Source organism: Gymnoscopelus microlampas, assembly GCF_963454915.1.
Source record: "Gymnoscopelus microlampas genome assembly, chromosome: 16".
NCBI classification, from domain to species: Eukaryota; Metazoa; Chordata; class Actinopteri; order Myctophiformes; family Myctophidae; genus Gymnoscopelus; species Gymnoscopelus microlampas.
In genome coordinates this window covers 6,747,173-6,773,732 of record NC_139953.1, presented here as the reverse complement: position 1 = coordinate 6,773,732, position 26,560 = coordinate 6,747,173, and the positions used below count along the sequence as shown (strand labels likewise).

The 26,560-nt window shown below is 41.2% G+C and overlaps 1 protein-coding gene across 1 annotated transcript in view; it reads left to right on the top strand.

Annotated features, from left to right (window-relative positions):
- Positions 1–22,999: 22,999 nt before the first annotated feature.
- LOC311063786 (uncharacterized protein) overlaps positions 23,000–26,560 on the top strand; it is a gene marked incomplete at its 5' end in the record, with an annotated part of 9,167 nt that continues 5,606 nt past the window's right edge. Inside the window, 3 exons of the mRNA XM_084083386.1 lie at positions 23,000–23,243; positions 24,154–24,246; positions 24,331–24,651. Of these exons, the coding sequence (XP_083939512.1) occupies positions 23,000–23,243; positions 24,154–24,246; positions 24,331–24,651 (658 nt within the window). The remainder of the gene's footprint in view (positions 23,244–24,153; positions 24,247–24,330; positions 24,652–26,560) is intronic.

Sequence of the window (26,560 nt, the reverse complement as noted above, 5' to 3'; positions counted from 1 at the left end):
ATCCCATTGATGTCTCTCCTATGATTCTTTCCTTTGCAGACTGGCTTCCAGAAGATCAACTGAAGATTTCCAGGAAGGCTGTACTTGTCAGCCATCTGTTAGCTCAATGGGTTGAGACGCAGTATTCATGATCCAGAGGCCATGAGTTCAAATCCCATTGATGTCTTTCCTATGATTCTTTCCTTTGCAGACTGGCTTCCAGAAGATCAACTGAAAACTACCAGGAAGGCTATATTTGTCATCCAACTATTAGCTCAATGGGTTGAGACGCAGTATACATGATCCAGAGGCAATGAGTTCAAATCCCACTGATGTCTTTCCTATGATTCTTTCCTTTGCAGACTGGCTTCCAGAAGATCAACTGAAAACTACCAGGAAGGCTGTACTTGTCAGCCATCTGTTAGCTCAATGGGTTAAGACGCAGTATTCATGATCCAGAGGCCATGAGTTCAAATCCCATTGATGTCTTTCCTATGATTCTTTCCTTTGCAGACTGGCTTCCAGAAGATCAACTGAAAACTACCAGGAAGGCTGTACTTGTCAGCCATCTGTTAGCTCAATGGGTTGAGACGCAGTATACATGATCCAGAGGCCATGAGTTCAAATCCCATTGATGTCTTTCCTATGATTCTTTCCTTTGCAGACTGGCTTCCAGAAGATCAACTGAAGATTACCAGGAAGGCTGTACTTGTCAGCCATCTGTTAGCTCAATGGGTTGAGACGCAGTATTCATGATCCAGAGGCCATGAGTTCAAATCCCATTGATGTCTTTCCTATGATTCTTTCCTTTGCAGACTGGCTTCCAGAAGATCAACTGAAAACTACCAGGAAGGCTATATTTGTCATCCAACTATTAGCTCAATGGGTTGAGACGCAGTATACATGATCCAGAGGCAATGAGTTCAAATCCCACTGATGTCTTTCCTATGATTCTTTCCTTTGCAGACTGGCTTCCAGAAGATCAACTGAAAACTACCAGGAAGGCTGTACTTGTCAGCCATCTGTTAGCTCAATGGGTTAAGACGCAGTATTCATGATCCAGAGGCCATGAGTTCAAATCCCATTGATGTCTTTCCTATGATTCTTTCCTTTGCAGACTGGCTTCCAGAAGATCAACTGAAAACTACCAGGAAGGCTGTACTTGTCAGCCATCTGTTAGCTCAATGGGTTGAGACGCAGTATACATGATCCAGAGGCCATGAGTTCAAATCCCACTGGTGTCTTTATTGTGATGCTTTCCTTTGCAGACTAACTTCTAGAAAAACAAGTTAAAACCACCAGGAAACCTGTAACTCTCAGCCAACAGCTTAGCTCAACTGGTAGAGCGTCTGTCCAATAACATGACTTGACTTGACTTGAGTGGGTTCGATTCCCACTCCGAGTCATGTGTCCCCGGTAACTTGGGGCAACGGATAAATTGACTGATATCCTTCGTGATGCTTCCCTTTGCGGAATAACTTCTAGAAAAACAAGTTAAAACCACCAGGAAACCTGTAACTCTCAGCCAACAGCATAGCTCAACTGGTAGAGCGTCTGTCCAATAACATGACTTGGCTTGACTTGAGTGGGTTAGATTCCCACTCGAGTCAAGTGTCCCCGGTAACTTGGGGCAACGGATGAATTGACTGATATCCTTAGTGATGCTTCCCTTTGCAGACTAACTTCTAGAAAAACAAGTTAAAACCACCAGGAAACCTGTAACTCTCAGCCTACAGCATAGCTCAACTGGTAGAGCGTCTGTCCAATAACATGACTTGACTTGACTTGAGTGGGTTTGATTCCCACTCGAGTCAAGTGTCCCCGGTATCTTGGGGCAACGGATAAATTGACTGATATCCTTAGTGATGCTTCCCTTTGCAGACTAACTTCTAGAAAACAAGCTAAAACCACCAGGAAACCTGTAACTCTCAGCCAGCAGCATAGCTCGACTGGTAGAGCATCTGTCCAATAACATAACTTGACTTGACTTGAGTGGGTTCGATTCCCACTTGAGTCAAGTGTCCCAGGTAACTTGGGGCAATGGATAAATTGACTGATATCCGTAGAATAACTTGTAGGAGTGTGCTGGTTCAAATCTAGTACAATCCTACAAGTTATTCTACGGATATCAGTCAATTTATCCGCTGCCCCAATTTACCGGGGACTTGGCGTTAGTGGGAATCGAACCCAGGACCGAGCTGGGTTGTACTAGATTTCAACCAGCACACTCCTACAAGTTATTCTACGGATATCAGTCAATTTATCCGTTGCCCCAAGTTACCTGGGACACTTGACTCAAGTGGGAATCGAACCCACTCAAGTCAAGTCAAGTCATGTTATTGGACAGACGCTCTACCAGTCGAGCTATGCTGCTGGCTGAGAGTTACAGGTTTCCTGGTGGTTTTAGCTTGTTTTCTAGAAGTTAGTCTGCAAAGGGAAGCATCACTAAGGATATCAGTCAATTTATCCGTTGCCCCAAGATACCGGGGACACTTGACTCGAGTGGGAATCGAACCCACTCAAGTCAAGTCATGTTATTGGACAGACGCTCTACCAGTCGAGCTATGCTGTTGGCTGAGAGTTACAGGTTTCCTGGTGGTTTTAGCTTGTTTTCTAGAAGTTAGTCTGCAAAGGGAAGCATCACTAAGGATATCAGTCAATTTATCCGTTGCCCCAAGATACCGGGGACACTTGACTCGAGTGGGAATCGAACCCACTCAAGTCAAGTCAAGTCATGTTATTGGACAGACGCTCTACCAGTTTAGCTAAGCTGTTGGCTGAGAGTTACAGGTTTCCTGGTGGTTTTAACTTGTTTTTCTAGAAGTTAGTCTGCAAAGGGAAGCATCACAGTAAAGACACCAGTGGGATTTGAACTCATAGCCTCTCGATCATGAATACTGCGTCTCAACCCATTGAGCTAACAGATGGCTGACAAGTACAGCCTTCCTGGTAGTTTTCAGTTGATCTTCTGGAAGCCAGTCTGCAAAGGAAAGACTCATAGGAAAGACATCAATGGGATTTGAACTCAAGGCCTCTGGATCATGAATACTGCGTCTCAACCCATTGAGCTAACAGATGGCTGACAAGTACAGCCTTCCTGGTAGTTTTCAGTTGATATTCTGGAAGCCAGTCTGCAAAGGAAAGAATCACAGGAAAGACATCAATGGGATTTGAACTCATGGCCTCTGGATCATGTATACTGCGTCTCAACCCATTGAGCTAACAGTTGGATGACAAATATAGCCTTCCTGGTAGTTTTCAGTTGATCTTCTGGAAGCCAGTCTGCAAAGGAAAGAATCATAGGAAAGACATCAATGGGATTTGAACTCATGGCCTCTGGATCATGAATACTGCGTCTCAACCCATTGAGCTAACAGATGGCTGACAAGTACAGCCTTCCTGGTAGTTTGCAAAGGAAAGAATCATAGGAAAGACATCAATGGGATTTGAACTCATGGCCTCTGGATCATGAATACTGCGTCTCAACCCATTGAGCTAACAGATGGCTGACAAGTACAGCCTTCCTGGTGCTTTGACTTGAACAACAAACAAGACAAATAACTTTAAAAAAAATGTGTTACAGCATAAATATAAATCTTTTTCATGGGGGGCCCTGACACTACATCTTTTCACATTGGGGTCCACTGCCCAAATACATGTCAATTTGGGGGGTTGACAACAAAACGTTTCAGAACCACAGATTCCAAGGAAACAACTGTAGGTGAATGGACAGAGTCACTGACTAGTGAGCCGCAGGTAACAGGTTCAAGCCTCAGCTACAGCAGCAAGTCAGGATGTCAAATCAAATAGGTATTATTAGGAGTGAAATGGTTATGTTTCTTCACCGCAACTGCACATGACAGCAGTTTTATATCAGTTTACATGTACGTTATTTTCAGTGATGAAGACAAACCGCACAGACGTTCACTGTACTTTAGTACTTATGACTCTGAGTAGAGTATAGCCTGACTTAAACAAACTACCGAAACGAAAGTTGGTCACCACCGAAACGAAAGTTAAATCCGAAAAAATCACTAAGTGTGGAGGCCAAAATCGTCCCCCCAAAAACCTGTTAGGAGTACGTTTCAGGCAATTTAGAGTTGATTGGTAGTACTTTGTAGTGACTTTTTTTGGTCCCTAACATTCATGAAATGAAATGTTGCATAGTTTTAGAATTGTACTCCTTTAAAAGTTCAGAAATTTATAATGGAGGCGGATGGAAGGTTTTGGGACCTCAAAAAAACACTTTCACCTAGAAACTCCTTTCACAGTTCAAAAATTCCACCTTACTGTGGACATGCATGCTTGAGATTTTTTCTTTGAAATCATTCGTAGTTTTGGAGATATTTAACTTTAAGCGCCCCATGCATTGTTAATGCGGACATTTAAATCCGAAAAAATCAGTAAGTGTGGAGGCCAAAATCGTCCCCCCAAAAACTTGTTAGGAGTACGTTTCAGGGAATTTAGGGTTGATTGGTAGTACTTTATAGTGACTTTTTTTGGTCCCTAACATTCATCGAGCTCTGGACTTAATAAATGTATTTTTTCAACATTGTGTCACTACCGAAACGAAAGTTTGTCACTACCGAAACGAAAGTTAAATCCGAAAAAATCACTAAGTGTGGAGGCCAAAATCGTCCCCCCAAAAACCTGTTAGGAGCACGTTTCAGGCAATTTAGAGTTGATTGGTAATTTTCGTTTCGGTAAAATTTATTTTACCGAAACGAAAGTTAAATCCGAAAAAATCACTAAGTGTGGAGGCCAAAATCGTCCCCCAAAAAAACTGTTAGGAGTACGTTTCAGGCAATTTAGAGTTGATTGGTAATTTTCGTTTCGGTAAAATTTCTTTTACCGAAACGAAAGTTAAATCCGAAAAAATCACTAAGTGTGGAGGCCAAAATCGTCCCCCCAAAAACCTGTTAGGAGTACGTTTCAGGAAATTTAGAGTTGATTGGTAGTACTTTGTAGTGACTTTTTTTGGTCCCTAACATTCATCGAGCTCTGGACTTAGTAAATGTATTTTTTCACCATTGTGTCACTACCGAAACGAAAGTTTGTCACTACCGAAACCAAAGTTAAATCCGAAAAAATCACTAAGTGTGGAGGCCAAAATCGTCCCCCCAAAAACCTGTTAGGAGTACGTTTCAGGCAATTTAGAGTTGATTGGTAGTACTTTGTAGTGACTTTTTTTGGTCCCTAACATTCATCGAGCTCTGGACTTAGTACATTTATTTTTTCACCATTGTGTCACTACCGAAACGAAAGTTTGTCACTACCGAAACGAAAGTTAAATCCGAAAAAATCACTAAGTGTGGAGGCCAAAATCGTCCCCCCAAAAACCTGTTAGGAGCACGTTTCAGGCAATTTAGAGTTGATTGGTAATTTTCGTTTCGGTAAAATTTATTTTACCGAAACGAAAGTTAAATCCGAAAAAATCACTAAGTGTGGAGGCCAAAATCGTCCCCCAAAAAAACTGTTAGGAGTACGTTTCAGGCAATTTAGAGTTGATTGGTAATTTTCGTTTCGGTAAAAGAAATTTTACCGAAACGGAGTACGTTAGGAGTACGTTTCGTACTAGGAGTACGTTTCAGGCAATTTAGAGTTGATTGGTAGTACTTTGTAGTGACTTTTTTTTAGTCCCCAACATTCATCGAACTCTGGATTTAGTAAATTTATTTTACCGAAACGAAAGTTAAATCCGAAAAAAATCACTAAGTGTGGAGGCCAAAATCGTCCCCCCAAAGATCTGTTAGGAGTACGTTTCAGGCAATTTAGAGTTGATTGGTAGTACTTTGTAGTGACTTTTTTTGGTCCCTAACATTCATCGAGCTCTGGACTTGGTACATTTATTTTTTCACCATTGTGTCACTACCGAAACAAAAGTTTGTCACTACCGAAACGAAAGTTAAATCCGAAATAATCAATAAGTGTGGAGGCCAAAATCGTCCCCCCAAAAACCTGTTTGGAGTACGTTTCAGGCAATTTAGAGTTGATTGGTAGTACTGTGTAGTGACTGTTTTTGGTCCCTAACATTCATCGAGCTCTGGACTTAGTAAATTTATTTTTTCACCATTGTGTCACTACCGAAACGAAAGTTTGTCACTACCGAAACGAAAGTTAAATCCGAAAAAATCACTAAGTGTGGAGGCCAAAATCGTCCCCCCAAAAGCCTGTTAGGAGTATGTTTCAGGCAATTTAGAGTTGATTGGTAAGTTAAATCCGAAAAAATCACTAAGTGTGGAGGCCAAAATCGTCCCTCCAAAAACCTGTTAGGAGTACGTTTCAGGCAATTTAGAGTTGATTGGTAATTTTACTTTTTACTTTGGGTAAGATTTATTTTACCGAAACGAAAGTTAAATCCGAAAAAATCACTAAGTGTGGAGGCCAAAATCGTCCCCCCAAAAACCTGTTAGGAGTACGTTTCAGGCAATTTAGAGTTGATTGGTAGTACTTTGTAGTGACTTTCTTTGGTCCCTAACATTCATCGAGCTCTGGACTTAGTAAATTTATTTTTTCACCATTGTGTCACTACCGAAACGAAAGTTTGTCACTACCGAAACGAAAGTTAAATCCGAAAGAATCACTAAGTGTGGAGGCCAAAATCGTCCCCCCAAAAACCTGTTATGAGTACGTTTCAGGCAATTTAGAGTTGATTGGTAATTTTCGTTTCGGTAAAATTTATCTTACCGAAACGAAAGTTAAATCCGAAAAAATGACTAAGTGTGGAGGCCAAAATCGTCCCCCCAAAAACCTGTTAGGAGTACGTTTCAGGCAATTTAGAGTTGATTGGTAGTACTTTGTAGTGACTTTTTTTGGTCCCTAACATTCATCGAGCTCTGGACTTAGTACATTTATTTTACCGAAACGAATGTTAAATCCGAAAAAAAACACCAAGTGTGGAGGCCAAAATCGTCCCCCCAAAAACCTGTTAGGAGTACGTTTCAGGCAATTTAGAGTTGATTGGTAGTACTTTGTAGTGACTTTTTTTGGTCCCTTACATTCATCGAGCTCTGGACTTAGTACATTTATTTTACCGAAACGAAAGTTAAAGGTAGGCACATGTTTGCCTGAAAAGGAACCTTTGAAATGTTGCATAGTTTTAGAATTGTACTCCTTTAAAAGTTCAGAAATTTATAATGGAGGCGGATGGAAGGTTTTGGGACCTCAAAAAAACACTTTCACCTAGAAACTCCATTCACAGTTAAAAAAAAATCCACCTTACTGTGGACATGCATGCTTGAGATTTTTTCTTTGAAATCATTTGTAGTTTTGGAGATATTTAACTTTAAGCGCCTCATGCATTGTTAATGCGGCAATGGACATTTAAAGGCAGGCTTACAATTACATACTTACGCCTAGTAACCTCATTCATACTTTAAAATGTTCATCTTACTGTGGACATGTTTGCCTGAAAAGGAATCTTTGAAATGTTGCATAGTTTTAGAATTGTACTCCTTTAAAAGTTCAGAGATTTATAATGGAGGCGGATGGAAGGTTTTGGGACCTCAAAAAAACACTTTCACCTAGAAATTCCATTCACAGTTCAAAAATGTCACCTTCCTGTGGACATGCATGCTTGAGATTTTTTCTTTGAAATCATTTGTAGTTTTGGAGATATTTAACTTCAAGCGCCCCATGCATTGTTAATGCGGCAATGGACATTTAAAGGCAGGCTTACAACTACATACTTACGCCTAGTAACCTCATTCATACTTTAAAATGTTCATCTTACTGTGGACATGTTTGCCTGAAAAGGAATCTTTTAAATGTTGCATAGTTTTAGAATTGTACTCCTTTAAAAGTTCAGATATTTATAATGGAGGCGGATGGAAGGTTTTGGGACCTCAAAAAAACACTTCCACCTAGAAACTCCATTCACAGTTCAAAAATTCCACCTTACTGTGGACATGCATGCTCGAGATTTTTTCTTTGAAATCATTTGTAGTTTTGGAGATATTTAACTTTAAGCGCCCCATGCATTGTTAATGCGGCAATGGACATTTAAAGGCAGGCTTACAACTACATACTTACGCCTAGTAACCTCATTCATACTTTAAAATGTTCATCTTACTGTGGACATGTTTGCCTGGAAAGGAATCTTTGAAATGTTGCATAGTTTTAGAATTGTACTCCTTTAAAAGTTCAGAGATTTATAATGGAGGCGGATGGAAGGTTTTGGGACCTCAAAAAAACACTTTCACCTAGAAACTCCATTCACAGTTCAAAAATTCCACCTTACTGTGGACATGCATCCTTGAGATGTTTTACTTTGAAATCATTTGTAGTTTTTGAAATATTTAACTTTAAGCGCCCAATGCATTGTCAATAGCAATGGATATTTAAAGGGAAAAGGGTACAGACTTTCCCAGGCTAAGTTGACAGAACAAGTCAGAACCTCTGTGGTGCAATGGTTTAGATACCAGACTTGCAACCAGAAGGTTCTCCAACCAGCGCACTTTTCAAACTTTTACCCGACTCTTGCTTTATCTGATCTTTCACTGAAGAATGTGCAAGAGACCACAGAAAGTATGAACATCAAATTTCTCTTTTGGGCCTTGAGTCCCAAGACTCAAGACCCAAAAGAGTCTTGAGTCGAACACATTAGATCCAAGTAGACATCAAATTTCTCTTTTGGGCCTTGAGTCTTGGGACTTAAGGCCCAAAAGAGAAATTTGATGAGAAATTTGATGAGATGAGAAATTTGAAATGAGAAATTTGATGTCTACTAATAATAATTTCTTTGCTCTTAAAAATAATAATAGTTTTTTAAATGTTCGGGGACAGCTAAAACATTTCAACAATAATGTGTAATGACATGCCCAAAATTGTATTGTTTCTGTTTTTGAATGTGTAAGTTATACAAATTGAATGAGAGGATTTGTTTATGTACTAGCCTAAAATATGTCAATGTGATTTTATGCACTTATGCAATTATGCTGTGTCTCTCTCTAAGAGAGTGTGAAGTAGGCTATGTGTGTTTGACTAAATGTGCTATACAAATAAACTTGCCTAATGCTGTCTGTAATAACTCACAACTTAAAGGTAGGACAAGTGATTTGCTTTGGTTAAAATAAGTGTTAAATAGCTCTATATTCTGATAGTACTCATTGCTATAGAGTGTTTGTTCAGTATTAGGAGTCTCCTTGTCTCTCCAGCTCTTTATTAAACAGAAAATGCATTTTTCAGTTTCAGTTTCATTTCCAATTTTATCCAACCAGGACAGATAACTCAATCAGGATATAGATTAAACATGTGAAATTGGAAGTGATGACACTAAGAAATGAGCAGGCAAAATTGGAACTGGAACACTATACAAATTAAGCTTAAAAATGGGTACTTTCTCCTGATTGGTTGAGATTTTGACACCTACCTGGGAAATCACCTGATCTGCTGTAAAGTCACAGGTTTCTCTACCCCCCTTAAACATACACGCGCACGCACGCACGCATTCTTTTTTTTTTTTGGTATGTTCAAAATAAAGGTTATCAAAATCAAATAAAATGCATTCCATCGGCTCGTCAGGCTTTGCCTCCCACTGTGTCTATGGGCATGCCAATCTTAACATAGTCGTGCCTTGGACATAGTGGGGAGTAGGCCTATGGGAAGTCTTTGAATCTGAGCCTAGCAGTTGCAAGCATGAGGTTGTGGCTCTTCTTTGTCTGTCTGTGACTAGTCTCACGTATGAATGCCATATAGTGTCTCGAACTACACCTCCCGAAAGCAGAGAACGGAAGCGGTCATCTGATCGTCATTTCCGTTCACAAAATTATAATTGAAAACATCATTACATTTTATTTTAAAGTTTCCATTTCTGATGAGCAGCAAGCTTTATATGCTTTGATTACGGTATATTGATTTATATTAGGACAGATTTGCGCAACTGTAAAGACTAAACGGAAGCGGGGAGGAGGCGTCACATCCGCTTTATCCTCTGATAATTGTCAGAGCTACCGTGCTCCTATTCTCACGTACTGTAGCCAGACAACTATTCCACAAGCTGTGCTATAGGAACTACACCTCCCGAAATCCGAGGCAGGAAGCTGTCATCTGTTCGTCATTTCCGTTCACGAAAATATGTTTTAAACGAGAAAAAGTGCTCCTCGGAGCACAGGTCTCCGCCACGTCAGGTAGGTTATTGTGGCCTCCTGGTGGCGCTATAATAGGCCAATGTGAAAAGGGTGGCATTTCTTCCTCGGCCTAGTGGGAATTATGCGTGCATTCATGATTTGAGGCATTTTGTTGCAAAAAAATGTTTTGCTAAATTAGACCTGCTGGTGGCGCTATAACAGGGCAATGTGAAAAGGGTGGCATTTCTTCCTCGGCCTAGTGCGAATGTGCGTGCAAATTGTCACGGAAAATCGCACACTGCATTCATGATTTGAGACATTTTGTTAAAAACGGAACAATCCTGCAAACTTTGGAAGCCAACCTTAGCCAATTAGGATGGAATATGAAATATCGGACAGATCTGTCTTGATCACATGACTATAGAGATCCTGTGTACCGATTTGTGTGATGTTTGGACAAAATTTGTCGAAGTAATATTAAAAAAAATGGTTTTGCACACATCAGCCTCCTGGTGGCGCTTTAACAGGCCCATGTGAAAAATTTGGGGCAGAGGTTCTGATTTGGCATCCAGGTAGTGTGTGTGCACAGTTTTGCAGCGACCGGGCCAACGGTGCCGGAGATTAGCTGTACACAGACAGAATGACGGACGGACGGACAGACGGACAGGGGGTAAAACATACTCTCGCCATGCCTTTTGGCCTGGCGGAGAGTAGACAAATATATTTACATTCAATTTTTTTATTTCCATTTCTGCTATGGAGCAAGCTATATGTGCTTCGAAGATTTTGATTTATATTAGGATACATTTGCATGATTGTAAAGATGAAACGGAGGTGGGGAGGAAGGGTCACATCCGCTTTATCCAGCATTTGAAAATTGTGGGAGGCAACAGTCTGGCCCACGAGTCTGTGACTGTCCTAAATGAGGAACAACAAATTGCTGACTGAGAATAATACCTCTGCATCATCATTGATCAACTCGTTACATTATTGACGTGGTGTTCAACTGAATTCAAGAACAGTCAATGATGGACATCACAAACTCTTTTATCAACAGTACATTCAGGTGAGACTTTTTACTATCGTTTGATATATTATGTCAGGACAGGAATTACTGTCTACTTTAAATAAGTTTAAACATCATGTGTCACACACACACACACAAACACACACACACACACAAACACACACACACACACGCGCGCGCGCTGTCGTTCAGAAACCTTGTACGTTCATTTAATGTGTGTGTGTAACCAGCTCATGCAGGTCTGCATGAAACTACTTAAACAATTTCCTTTTTATGAGTTTAAAAAGTAATCTGTCATATAACGTGTAACATGTATATAACACATTATGTAGCTGTACTGTATAGACACTGAAGCACAACCCGTCATATTTTCTACACAGCTCTGTATATCTTATAGCCTGGTAAACCCTCCCTCCGGAAATCTCATTTCCATTTGATTTCAGGAGTGAGTCTGGCCTGAACCGCCTTTCTGCAATATTCGCTGTGGGCTGGAGTTGGGCGGGAGTAATACCGTTGACTGATTACCCCTTCTACCAATGATCGTTTTTCCCCTTCAGCCAATCAGCAGTTCATTTTGACGACCTCAAGACTATGTGACGCAACGGGACTTTTGGGACGGCCATGCCCAAAATAGGTTGCCTTATTGGGATACATGCGTGTCACTCCCCACCCCTTTAAATAGGCTCTGTCATGATTAATTGACCACATATATGAAGTTAAACAACTAAATTCTATCCAAACGATATCTTAATAGTAAATTTCGTGCCTCAAAAAAGAAGTTTGAGACCGTTTTAAAACCGAAAATAAGAAGTGACGGCACTCGCAGAAACAACAATGGCTGCCGTTCGTCTTTTGTCGGCCCCAGTCAGGCTGCACTCGGCTTCATTCGGGCTCACTCGAACTCGCCACCTGATTGGCCAACTGTCGCTGTCAATCACAGAACGATGTGCGACGACGCAGTCAGTTCGGCGTACAGAGCGAATATTGCAGAAAGGCGGTTCAGGCCAGACTCACTCCTGAAATCAAATGGAAATGAGATTTCCGGAGGGTTTACCAGGCTATATATCTTAGGGCCTAAGATATACAGAGCTGTGTGGAAAATATGTGTGTACTGTATGTATGTGTATGTGTGTGTGTGTGTGTGTGTGTGTGTGTGTGTGTGTGTGTGTGTGTGTGTGTGTGTGTGTGTGTGTGTGTGTGTGTGTGTGTGTGTGTGTGTGAGAGAGAGAGATTGCACTGTGAATTAAGTTTTGTCTCTAGATGTGAACAAATGAGTGGATTACACAACTTTTACCATGGTCTTATTTGAAGGGGGAAAAAGCTTGGTAAGGGAAATGAATCTATATGTATATAGTTGTTTTATTCTATATAGCATATAAGCATATATTATAAAAATGGACCTAATAGTCCTTTATGCGTGTGGGTCTGTATATGTGGGGAGGGGGAGGGATTTGGTGGGGGGGTTGTATGTTTACTGTGTGTTGTGAAAAATATCAAATTAAAATTAAAAAATACATATATATTTTAAAAAATCACCTAATATCTACTCTTATCCTGTGATTACTTTCTCAGCTCACCTGCTAATGAATCTGTTAATGACTATGACTACTATGACTACGACACAGATGGAGCCTCTGGATTGTGTGAATACGGACATCATGGTTCCCATTTTGGACTCTTTCTCATGACCCTGATGAGCATTGAGCGGTACCTGGCTATAGTGCTTGAGAGACGCAATATATGCAATATATTCCAAAGCATACGTACATGCTTTCATAACTCCAGCTATTGTATGCTTTAGAATAACTCCAGCTATTATTGTATGGGTTGTTGGATTTCTCGCCTCTTTTCCAGAACTACGTTTTCTTCAGGTACAGGAATCCCCAAACAAAATGTTCTTCTGTGCTCCCTTATACACCTCCACTGCTGGGGATGGTACACCAACGTATAACAGACACTTCTGGGGAATCTTCAGCCTTCTCAAAATCAACATTTTAAGCTTATTGATTATTTCCATCATGGTTTTCTGCTACACCCGGATCATTTGGAAGTTAGAAGAAAAAGAAATAGACTGCTGTCATGTTGTCATAATAGAAAAAAAAAAAAAAACATCCGTCATGTTGTCATACTCGTAGGTGTGTTTTTCTGCTGCTGGACGCCCTATAATGTTGCTTCCTTCTTCAAAGCTTTGGAGTTACTTCAGGTCTATTCAACAATCAATCAATGTGAAAGCAGCAAGGCGATCAAATTGGCTTTAGAAGTCACTAAGCCCATTGCTTACTTTCACAGCTGTATCAACCCCATTTTTGTCTCCGCCAGGCCGAAAGGCATGGCGAGAGAGTATGTTTTACCCCCTGTCCGTCCGTCCGTCCGTCCGTCCGTGTGTCCGTCCGTCATTCGATCTGTCTGTGTACAGCTAATCTCCGCCACCGTTGGCTTGCTCGCCGTGAAACTGTGCACACACACTCCCTGGATGCCACAGCAGAACCTCTGCCCCAAATTTTTCACATGGGCCTTTTATAGCGCCACCAGGAGGCCGATTTGTGCAAAACATATCTTTTGACAGTACTCCTACAGATTTTGTCCAAAAATCCTGCAAATCGGTACACAATATCTCTATAGTCATTACACGAAACGGGTATTTCAGATTTTTCATATTCCATTCTGATTGGCTAAAAATGGCTTCCAAAGTTTGCAGGAGTACTCCGTTTTGAACAAAATGCCTCAAATCATCAACACAGCATGCAATTTCCTTGAAATTTTGCACGCATATTTCCACTATGCCGAGGACGAATTGCAACTTGACATTTTTCAAATCAGCCTCATGGTGGCGCTATAACAGGCCGATTTGTGTTTTTACCTATAACTGCACCGATCTGTGTAAAACTTTGTAAGCGCACTCCTTAGAGGTCAAGGAAAAACCTTTGCCCTGCATTTTTCACATCTGCCCTTTATAGCGCCACCAAGAGGCCGACATATGTAAATATGTTTTTTTTATATTACTCCTTCCGATTTTATCAAAATTTCACGCACATCGGTACAGAATATCTCTATAGTCATGTGATCAAGACGGATGTGTTTGATTTTTCATATTCCATCCTGATTGGCTAAGATTGACATCTAAAGTTTGCAGTAGTGGCTTGTTTTGAACAAAATGCCGCAAATCATGAACGCAGTGTCCGATTGCGGTCAAACTTTGCACACACATTCACACCATGTTGAGGAGCAAATACCACTCTTTTAACATTGGCCCGTTATAGCGCCACCAGCAGGTCTAATTTAGCAAAACACATCTTTTGAACAAAATGCCTCAAATCATGAATGCAGTGTCCGATTGCCGTGCAAGGCCAAAGAAGAAATGCCACCCTTTTCACATTGGCCTATTATAGCGCCACCAGGAGGCCACAATAACCTACCTGACCTGGCGGAGACCTGTGCTCCGAGGAGCACTTTTTCTAGTTGTTTTTGTTTTTCGAGGAACGGAGTTCAGGAGGGGCCTCCTAAGATTGAAGAACAGGATCAGAACACATCTCCTGAGGTTGAACAGGGCTACATGTAGGCTGTGTCAGGCTGTAATTCGATTGTTAAGACGTGACGTTGCGCCCCGCTAGAATAACTTCCGGGTCCAAGTGTTTTAATGTTAACAATAATAATGTTAAATCATAATAATAAATAAATACTTTGTACTTCTATGATATTAGCATTAAGACCCTTATTAACCCTCAATGGTTCATTTCTGAAAAAGGAGGTTATTGTAAAAAGATTTATGGGTTCCAACATGTTGTTTACAATGAAGAGTGGACGGCGCTGGTGCCTTTTGGACCCGGACGTGACATCGGACTACAAAATTACGTCAGACTTAAGAACCGAATTACCCTCATCCCTCGGTGTCACAGTGTCTGCTTATTGACAAACCCCCAGTGTGGGTGAAAGGTCAACCACTTTATCAAATGACAATATATGGGTTGAATTCTTATAACTACTGATACTGTTTAAAGCAAAATTACACTTTGGTAGAGGTTTGGATTGTACTTGCCATGATGTAACAAAACATACTGATGAGATATCTTCAATACTTGCTTCATTGATTAGAAATTGATATTACAAATATTCTCCCCATTGACTTACTGAACATTACACAGGTCTTAAAGTCGCTCTTGTAGCACATTCAAATGCAAACAAAGTGAATTTTGACAATGTCTAATGTACAATGTAACCTGACACTGCATTTTTTTTAACATAAAGATCTCTTGATTTTGCTATTTGAAATACTGTAGGATAATTCAGTGAGGAAGTATCATACTGTAGCTGTTGCATTCGTCATAAAATTTCAAAATTCAATTGTTTGTAAAGCTGGTGCACTTTAGAGCTCTTTGGTGGCCTAAATGTCAAAAAATGTGTTTTGCTACTGACATATAATTGATAGAAGCCTTGAAAGAAAATGGCATATAAACACAATGGCTGTAGAACAGTGTCTGCCATAATCTGTATGATGGACCCATTCACATAATTTAATGCAAACATGGGAAATAAAGGAATGAACAATGAGAAGGAATGCATGCGTTAATTAATTGATGCATGGTTGCATTAATTAATTAATTGATTGATGCATGGTTGCATTAACTCATTCATTAATTAATTAATGCAACACACAATGCATTACATACAATTCAAACTCATTTCAGATTGTTATCCCTGGAACCCCAATCTAAGAACATTTTATTGTTAGACATGATTTGATATGGTCTGTCATATGGTCTGTCATCATCATGAATGATTGTTAGTTAATCATTATAAATGATAAATGATTGTTAGTTAATGAACAAGTAAGACGCGCGATGTGTCTCTCTGCTTGCTGACGAAGGCGGTCGCACTTTTCTTTCCTCCTGACCCTTATCTCTCCTCGCTTCTCTACACTGTACCCACGAACAACCCCGGGTGAAAAACATGGAAATTCTTAACTGGTCGTTAAACGCCATCGACCAAATTTTCTCAACTCGGAGGACATTGGACATTGAAGATGTTTATAATTTCGTCCGTATGATAACAGGTTTTTTGCTGATTGGAGCGGGCATTGCACTTGTGTATCGGAAAATTGGCAAGACAGCTGCCCTGGATGGAGCCCCCAGGCTGCCTGTAATGATAATGGAGATTGGCAGAGTGCTGACAACTCAGGCGGGTGTGACCGATGAACTGAAACGCAACACGAATAACATCGTGGACAACATCACCGAACTGAGGCGCGACACGGATAACATCATCAACGAGAGAGTCCACAAGCTGGACATCAAGCTGGACACCATCCTGGCATCGATCTTGGAGAGAGAGTCCAAGCTAGACACCAAGCTGGCGTCTCTCTCTGAGAAAGAACACATGTGGGACAACATCAAGACATCGATCTCGGACCTGAAACGCGTTGTGGACGACATCTCGGCCAGTGGCCGCACAACGGAGATCGTCGCTGACCTGAAACGTGTTGTGGACGTCATCTCAGCCAGTGGCCGCACAATGGAGATCATCGCTGAGAGAGTTACTGCTCTGCGGGGCGATATGAACATGATTAGAACCAGGCTGGATGAGCCAGGATGGGAGTAGAGAAATTGTCTGCTCGGGATGACTATGGATTATGGATTATTGGACCCCCCCCCCCCCGGTTCTTCCTCCGGTGGCTACAATGTAGAGAAGACCCCCCCCCCCCCCCCCCGCCCCAAGACCACCCCCCCCCCGCCCCCCCATGGCCACCTGTTGTTATGACTCTGGGTCGGAGCCCAATCAAGGCCGTCTCCCACAGCCTCACAACTCGCTGTGTTATCGCTCTGACACCAGCGCATGAGATAACTAGACTGGGTGAAAACACCAAGGACAAACTTCAGGCTATACTCTCCACACACACGAACACATGGTTCTCATGAAGTTAACATAACCCGCACACACACACGCCTTCGCTTCCTCGCACCTGCTCCTCCCCGCCCCCCCCAGCTCCTCCCTCCCCCCCTGGGCTCCTTTCTTTTGCTCCCCTCACGCACTGCCCCCCCTTGGGGGCAGGGCGTGAGAGTTCTACGAGAGGGCCCAAGATAGCGCCGCAAATGGCTGCTGTGGTGTTGGGGAGTGTTGTTTCTGTTGTAAACTGTGCTCCGCTGTACCAAATCTAATTCCTAACATTCACATGTCATGGCAATAAAGTCTTCTGATTCTGATTCTGATTCTGATTCTGAACGCTGGAAGCGAACGCAGCTCGAAAATAACAATAAGAAGAATAGAAAGGAATGAGCAATTACTTGTCATCCGGCCTGAAATATGCACAAATGACATGGAATTCTTAGATATCCCAATAGATGAACTCGTGTAGATGCTTGTAGATGTGTTATTTTTGACTGTCGCTGCTATATTTTTCTCAGAGGAGTGTAATTAGTCACCCAGGGGCACAGGCGAATTTCAGCCACACTGTAGTGCAGGCAATGAGAGCGTGACTCACATGGGGGCAGCCAATGAGAGCGTGAGTGACATGGGGGCGCGGCTGCACACATACTGCACACAGACAGACAGACACACAAGCCAAGCCGAGTTTCATAGTATGCTCCACTTGGTCGGAGGCGCGGCTTCGCCAATAAACTTCGCAATAAACTTGTACATATAATAACTATGAAGATTAATGCCTGATTCACACACACACACACACACACACACACACACACACACACACACACACACACACACACACACACACACACACACACACACACACCAAAAATAGAAGATCTGCAAGCTTGCAGATCGGTTATTTTCTGTGTGAAAAGAGGTAGTTTCCACCCGTCCTTGGTTCTGGTGACTTACCCTGCCCTCTTTATACGCGAGGGGCCCGTGTTTTTTCGATAACTTTTTTCATTTATTTTTAATATTTTTTAGGGAAAATAAAACATGTTACAAATGGAGTTTGAAATTATAATGGGTTTGTATAGGAAGGGAGCGTGTCTGATAAAATTAATATCAAATATCTAAATACTGAATCAAGCAACTTAAAAACGGTCTGGGGGATCACAAAAGCCTGAGTAGACGATAAAATGACCCAAAGTTTTTTTGAAAGTGAAATATCCCTTTAAGAGTGTTGAGACTGCTGAATGATGAAAACAGAAGTGAACAGAAGTGAGAAGATTTGTTGCAAAGAACACCTATGAGGAACTGTTTGTCTCCAGAAAAGTTTCCACTTGCACAATATCTTGCACAATATGTAGACCTTGAAAATATGTCTATTACTTATTCTGTCTACTTTTTATTTATTTATTTTTTGAAAAGATTAAGAAAAATAGTGTTCTCTTTTATTTGTGAAAAAATCTAAGGATGGTTGCAGTCAGAGGCAAGGGGTTTGGGTGTGGTTGGCTGTGGTACCATGGTGGTATATGGTAACACTGCAGAAGTGCTTGGTTGCCTACCCAGGGCTCTGCTCTCTCTCTCACATCCATCTTTGAGCATCTCTCCGGTCTCCTCGCCATCACACCTGCTACCTGGCCATCCTCGGGCAGCCTCCCACGGACGAGATCCTCCCGCAGGCAGACAGGGCATACACCCCACCAGCAGCATAGCAGTTTCAGAGGTTGTGGCTCCCACTAGGCCTCCCACCAACTGGGGTGTCATTGCCCACCCAGACCCCAGACCGTGGTAGCCACCCTTCAGACCAGCCGGCCGCAACACTCTGGCTCCTTCTCCTCTCTCAAGCAACTCAGTACTGCAATAGCTCTCCTCTGTCTCTTCTTTATGGGCCTCTTAATTAGGCTGCCACGCCCAAACCCAGGTGCAAGTCCTTACTTGGTTAGTGCAGGTCAGTGGAAAGAAAATAGAATACATGCATATCAAACAACACTTAATCAAAGCAATAATCAATCGGGAAAACAATAATTTCACTCAAAAACATGGAAAAAATGTAATGGAAAATATAACACAAAATCACATAATGAATCAAAAAGACAAAGCAAAATCTAAATTTCCCCCGGCTCACACATGCATTGATTAGAGAATCCTCAATGCGTGATTACAATTTGGGGAATATCAGATGCAATAAGTATGTTCTTAAAAAAACACAAAATGGTGGATTTGTTTTAGGCATAATGAGTGTGCTCTATATGGGGAGTTGCATCATGATCCAATGAATCTAGAGAAGATTGTACGACGTACGGTTCAAGTCAAGAGTTATATGCCGAAAATGTGTGGTTAAAAGACACAAAAGAACCCCACATGTCACAACATTCCTGCAAACGCCTGATCTCCCAACCTTACATCAATGGTTCTCAAAGTGGGGTCCGGGGAACCCCAGGGGTCCCCAGCAAAAGTAGTTAATATAGCGTCACAATAATCTAAACCACTTTATCCATTTATATGTTGGCTATTCAAAAATAGCAAATATACAAGCTCACGGCGTGGCACGTGAGCTTGTGTATCTGCTAATTTTGTGTGGAAAATATAGAAAATGATTTTTTTTTTTTACATAAATAGGCTATTCTCTTCTTGGGGTCCCTGCATGGCACAAAACATTTTCAGATGGGGGTCTGTGCTGCGCACCCCCATAATGGTGGTGCCTTGCCTAGTTTCCTCTATCGTCGGTGTATGACTGTGCGTGTGTGTTTGGCCCTGAGGGGCGGCAGTGGCTCAGGGATAGAGTGGCCGGTAGAGCAGCCGGTTCGATCCCGTCACTGTCCAACAGCAGGGATGCTGAACCATTCACCAGTTGATGCATGTAAAGCGATGTGTGCTGTCTTTGGTTGCATCGTTTCCTTTAAAACAAGCTTAACATAAGCTCAGTGCTTGCGCCAGACAATGATCTGGGCATGTATTTTTCACGGCGCACTTCGTTTTTAAACACCCCTAGCTAGGTAGGCTATAAACAAATGCTCTGATACAATTTGTGACGTAGCCCATGAACACAATGATGCAGTGAAAAACTACAGTATGTAAAATTCTGCACTGACAACACAACAAGTAAAATGAAACAATCAAATTGGTTATCAATCACAGCACTAGCAGACAAGTCAAGGTGCAAAGCAGTCATTATGCCTACTAATTAATTACATCAAACTTAAATGCATAATCATAAAGAAACTTGCCATCCCATATAGAAAACACACTAACACAGTTATCACATTAATTTAACTAGTTGCCACCTTTCACTGCGTTTCAGTGAGTGAGTGAGTGAGTGAGTGAGTGAGTGAGTGAGTGAGTGGGTGGGTGAGTGAGTGAGTGAGTGAGTGAGTGAGTGAGTGAGTGAGTGAGTGAGTGAGTGAGTGAGTGAGAGTGAGTGAGTGAGTGAGTGAGTGAGTGAGTGAGTGAGTGAGTGAGTGAGTGAGTGAGTGAGTGAGTGACGATTCCAGGACAACGAACAGTTCCTCACACATATAATGGATTTTGCCAGAGTATCATTATCAACTAAAATACACCAGACCTACATGTATATTTTAAGTATTCATTTCGTTCACTATTAGTAGAGCTGAAGGTTGCTATTGTGGCCCGCATGAAACATCCCGGCATGGCATCCTTCCATTCATGTTACTGAATGCTCGTTGAAGCAACCTCTATGAATGTATTTGGAAATGTACATATTTATAATATTCATGAATAATGTATTTATATTTAACATTCGTAAAACATTACATTGGTGTGGTAGGCTACTGTGGTTTCTGTTTTTGTTCTTTTTTACAGTACAGGCACAGGCACACACACACTTACTTACTTACTTACTTACTTACTTACTTACTTACTTACTTACACACAGATAGATGGATGGCAGTGTAGCATAAATAATCTACTCCATAATGCATTGAGGAGAGACAGGTGACAGGCTGGTATATCTTGGTACTTAGCTCTCTCTAGAGGAGTAAACTAAGAACTGCATTTGAATGGTAAATCTTGAAAGGTAAATACTTAAAGTGCACTGGAGCAAAGGACAGCCAGGATCTCTATAGTGCACCAGCAAATTATCAAAGAGTCTAATGTGCAATTAAACATGTAGAGCAGTCTTTTAGTTTGGTTTAGTTTAGTTTAGTTTAGTTTAGTTTAAAAGTAATTTAGCAGACGTGCCTATCCATAGCCAATTACAAAGTGGCATTCATATTTCTCAAATATGTGAGATGCTGTCATTTTGCCACTCAAAAGAGGGATTCCAGATCCAACCGTACTTGTGACTGATATAGGGCCTATATCTTAATAAATAAATAATAACAATGAATGCAAGGAATCTCTGTATGTATGTATGTACGCCTGCAATCCACATATCTCGAGAGTGTGAGTAGCTTTATGTGATGTATAAACAAAATATATTTTTTAAACGATTTTTTAAAGATGGTGAATGAATGAATACATGTATTGGCAATAAATGTTTAGTATTAGTAGTATTTTATTAACGATAACTAGCTTAGCCTAAAGACAATGTCTAACAAAGTCATTGACAGAAAATAATCAATAATCAACAAGGCTGATTTGTCTCTATACTGATACAGGTAAGAGCAGCAGCATGAAAGTGTGGTAATGTCTACGGTGCAACATCAACAGAATAGCAATAATAAAGCTAGGATAAGAAAACAATCTCTGTACCAACTCTCTCTCTCTCTCTCTCTCTCTCACTCTCTCCTCTCTCTCTCTCTCACTCACACACACACACACACACACACACACACACACACACACACACACACACACACACACACACACACACACACACACACACACACACACACACACACACACACACACACACACACACACACACACACACACACACACACACACACACACACACACACACACACATTCAATGGAACACAAGGTTGCCTGATAGCCATAAGACTTGTTTGTAAGAGGTGTGTCACTTCCACACCCTAAGTTCACACGTATGTCTGTGGTAAAGAGTGTTTGTGCAGCAGTTTGTGCAGATGCACGCATGTATGCCCCCCAAGTGTGGCCAAAATGACGTGCTTGGATGTGACAGTGTTACAACTACACTAGAACAGGCAGGAGGCTCAGGAGCTCAGTCTATTCTACAACAGTGAAGACCAATGTAGGACAACACAGATATTGGACAAAGTGAGTAAGATAAGGTTTAAGAGGAGAACAGTAGAACAACCTGGATCAAGCTCCACAAGTGTTTTATATAAAATACCACCAAGGTGTTAATTAAAAACACTTGTGGAGCTTGATTCAGCGTGCAGACTCTGATGTTCTCCTCTGGTATTCTGCTTCTGGCCAGCACCTGGCACTTTATGTGGTGGATGTGCGTGCTTTGTTTTTTGTTTGGTTTTTGTTGCATAAAATAACATTTAAAGCTATTATTTATAGCTTTAAATATACTTATTTAAGTATATTATCGTCACCTTGCTAAACGAATGGCCTAAGTATTTTTTTTTTTTTAAGTTTTTCAGAAAAAAATGATCCAAAACAAAACTATATGATATTTTTTTATCATTTCACCCAAAACGTTTATAACAAATTATGACTATTAAAATAAAAATAACAGCGTCTGTCAGTTATGTAACATAAGAGATTTAAATAGGTTTAAATAGGATTAAATCTGACTTAGGCCAAATGATTCACTGATTTAGGCCATTTTTTGACATTTGTTTTGGCTTAAGTCACAAAACAATGTGACTTTGGAAAAATGCCTATTTTGGCCTAAGTCACACTAGGGAGTTAGGCCATTATACTAAAAGGGGAGGGAACAGCAAGATCATTTTCAATTAGGAGATTGATTTTACCAGAGGTGGCCAGTGTCATGAGGAGCTGACTTAGGCAAAAATAGCATTTTCCTCATTTTTTTCCTCAGCCATTAGTTTAGCAAGGTGACGTTATGATAATTAATGGTAATACACGTAAACCTAAACTAATTATTCATTTACTATTTGTGTTTTTGTTTCTTATTTCTACACATGTTTCTGGCAAGCCAGTCATGTCAAAGAGAGTGAGGTATGGTGGAGGAGTCAGGGAGGAGAGGCAGGAGGAGGGTGGAGAGCAGCAGCAGGACAGCGTGGTATCTATCGATGAAAGAGCACACAATCTGAGAGACCAAGGCTCTGAGCAGGAGGAGGACGGAGAGGAGGAGGAGGAGGAGGAGAGCCCGCAGTACGTTAACGAAAGAGCACGCAGACTCAGAGACCGAGGCCATGGCTCCCAGAGGGCTAGACGGGATCAAGGTACACATTAACACACGCACAGTGATTATCTCTCTTGTCACAACATTACTGATTACATGATACATATTAAAGAATATACAGTAGGAGTTTAAACATTAAAAAGCCATTATTTCTACATGCGGCTTGGCAAAGTAAAAGGAAACCTTTTTGCTAACAAAAGTGTTTCAGCTAAATAAAATAGTGAACATAGCTGATCTACATCGACACGTTGTGAGCTTTTAGATCAGCAATTGTAACTATTTTTAAATGTTTTGCAAAATATTAAAACAAATAGGCATAAGGGGTATGCAGTGTCCGATTGCTGTGCAAGGCCTAAGAAGAAATGGCGCCCCTTTTCACATTGGCTTATTATAGCGGCACTAGGAGGCCACAATAACCTACCTGACCTGGCGGAGACCTGTGCTCCGATGAGCACTGTTTCTAGTTTTAAAGGGATAGTTCACCCAGAAAAATACTTTTTTTCTATGGATTACTCACCCTATGGAGACTTGAATTCATGGATATGTTTTAGTTTTTTTTCGCATTTCAAAGCCAATAATTTGATGACCAGCGGACCTGTAGGTAGCGGTTCTGGTAGGAGACACAAAGGAGACTCTTTGTGTCTCCTACCGGAACCGCTGCCGGTCATCAAATTATTGGCTTTGAAATGCGACAAAAACAAAAAAAAAACATGAATTCAAGTCTCCATGGGGGGAGTAATCGATAGAAAAAAAGTCATTTTGGGGGTGAACTATCCCTTTAAGTAAAGTCGTCGTTAAACTGTCCTCCTTGATTTCCTGCTTGTACGTTGAGTTGAGTTCCTGCATATGGGTCAAAACACACCCGGGGTCCTGACACTCTGTGTTCTTTGCAATTAAACATTGAAGCTGATCATATTAACGTTGGACGCTTTTGTGCTTATATCTTCCAGTTATCCAGAGAGACATCGTCAGAGCGCTGACATTCTGTCTCATGCTGCTGAGCCTGCTATTTGTAGTGAGAACCGTAGACAAGGTCATTGACTGTGAGTATCAGGAGGTCAAAGGTCAAATGCATGCTCTCACAACAGCAACAACTGTGTTTATCATCAGCTTTTGTTCCTTCGCAGATCATTCCACCACAAACCACTCCAAGACCGACATCAACCTGACCATGGAGAATGCCCAGCTAAAGTCCGACTACATCAACGTGACCCTGGAGAATGCCCAGCTAAAGTCCGACTTCAACAACCTGATCGTGGATAATTCCCAGCTAAAGGCTGATAGAGACCGGCTGAAGGCTGACGACAACAACTTGACCCTGCAGGGAGACCAACTGAAGACCACCCACGACAACCTGGTCCAGGAGAATGCCCAGCTAATGTCCGACTTCAACAACCTGCTCGTGGAGAAAAACCAGTTGAACATCCAGCTTACGAGAGAGAAAGCAGGTGAGAGATGTTATACACCTGTGTGAATAATGTAGGTGCTCTAAGTGATGTTTGTTAAAATAAGTGTTAAATAGCTCTATATCCCCCATGGCAATCATTGATAGTGTTTGCTCAGTAAGGTGTCTCCCTGTTTCTCATCTGAGGATGACAATTTCATCCAATCAGGAGAGAATGTATACAGGATGCAGAATAAGCAAGTGGGTCACAGACTAATTTGCGGTATGCAGATTAACCCATTAAAATCGGGATTGCATGCGTGTCATTTTATATTTTAGCATTGGCTATTCAAAAATAGCAGATATATACGAAGTGACGCGCTGTGAGCTTGTTCATCTGCTATTTTTTACACATTTTGTAAATTTGTGCAAATCTTTGAATATACAGTATATATTTTTTAAAGCGAACTTTATGATCATTTATAATAATGATAAACTGCTATCTAGTTTATGTATTGACTTTAAATTGAGATGGAAACTCCTCAGCTTTTGGTGAAACTCACCGCTCTGATCAAGGATTACACACACATAACATACAGAGAGAAAGAGAGGAGGGGGGGGGCTGGGGTATTGCAGCAGTTCAATGAAAATTGACGTCATGTTTGTACAAAGAAAATGTAACTCATATACTGTAACACACTCTGGTTGTAGTTGTGCATGTGTGTATTAATACAGTAACATGGCTTCATGTGTGCCCACGTCACATGCAACTTTTTTACTCTGTACTGCACTGTACTTTACTGTTGGCGACTGCACTAATATACATTCTCCGTCAGTGTTGCCAGAGAGAGTGAGGAAGCGGCCATCGAGTGTAGCAAGAGACACAGCAAAGATCCTCAGTTTAAATTGAACTCAGAGAGTATAGCAATGACAGATAGTTGAGATCAATCAAAGCAGAGACGTCTGTGGGCACGCGACAATACGGCTGGGCAAATCCAAAAACCCATGGAGAGGGTGCAATGTTGGGTGTTCTCTAACTTGTGTTTTTGTCACCCTATGGCACACATATTCAGTTAAACACTGCTGTGATCAATCTAAAACACCTTTAGCATTTCTACTTTTCTGTTTGATATCGTTTGGATTTGAACATTGATTGTTGTGAAATTATTACTATTAAGTTGATCAGCAGCAAGAAACATAAGACACACTGGCGAACAAAGTGATGCATGACGCAAGCACCAGTACTCAGATTTCTCTAGTAGTGTATTGAATGGCAAGTAGGGGGAAGGGAAGGGGGCTTCACGTAAGTACAGAGACAAGGCGCACGTACAAATAACCTTAAAAAGGAAATGAAGACAACGTGGCATGTTGAAACATTACCGTGTGGTTTCAACCACACGCCTCTATGTAAGGTGCACAATAACAAGTCTCATGTAGGTTGCATCTCCCTCGACACCAGAGACCAAGCTGCCACAACCCGTGATTCCGCGTGAGAAGTAGCTGCATCATTCTCAACATGATTGCATTGATTGCATGTTTTTTAAGGCTGATGAAAATAAAGTACAGTATTTCTCTTCAAACTGTAAAATCAGTCAATATATCCATGTTTTACAAAATACATTTGTGGAGAAAAAGAATAACACAGATTTATCCGATTTCCCATAGTCCATCCTGATTGCCTAAGATTGGCTTCCAAAGTTTGCAGGATTGGTTCATTTTGAACAAAATGCCTCAAATCATGAACGCAGCTTGCGACTTTCCGTGAAATTTCACACGCACATTTCTATTAGGCAAAGGAAGAAATGCCACCGTTTTCACATTGGCCTATTATAGCGCCACCAGGAGGCCACAATACGCCTGACCTGGCGGAGACCTGTGCTCCGAGGAGCACTTTTTCTAGTTATCTGTGTGTTGCCTTTAATTTGGGGCCTCAGTTTTAAAGGTGCTATAGAGTGTTTGTTCAGTAAGAGGGG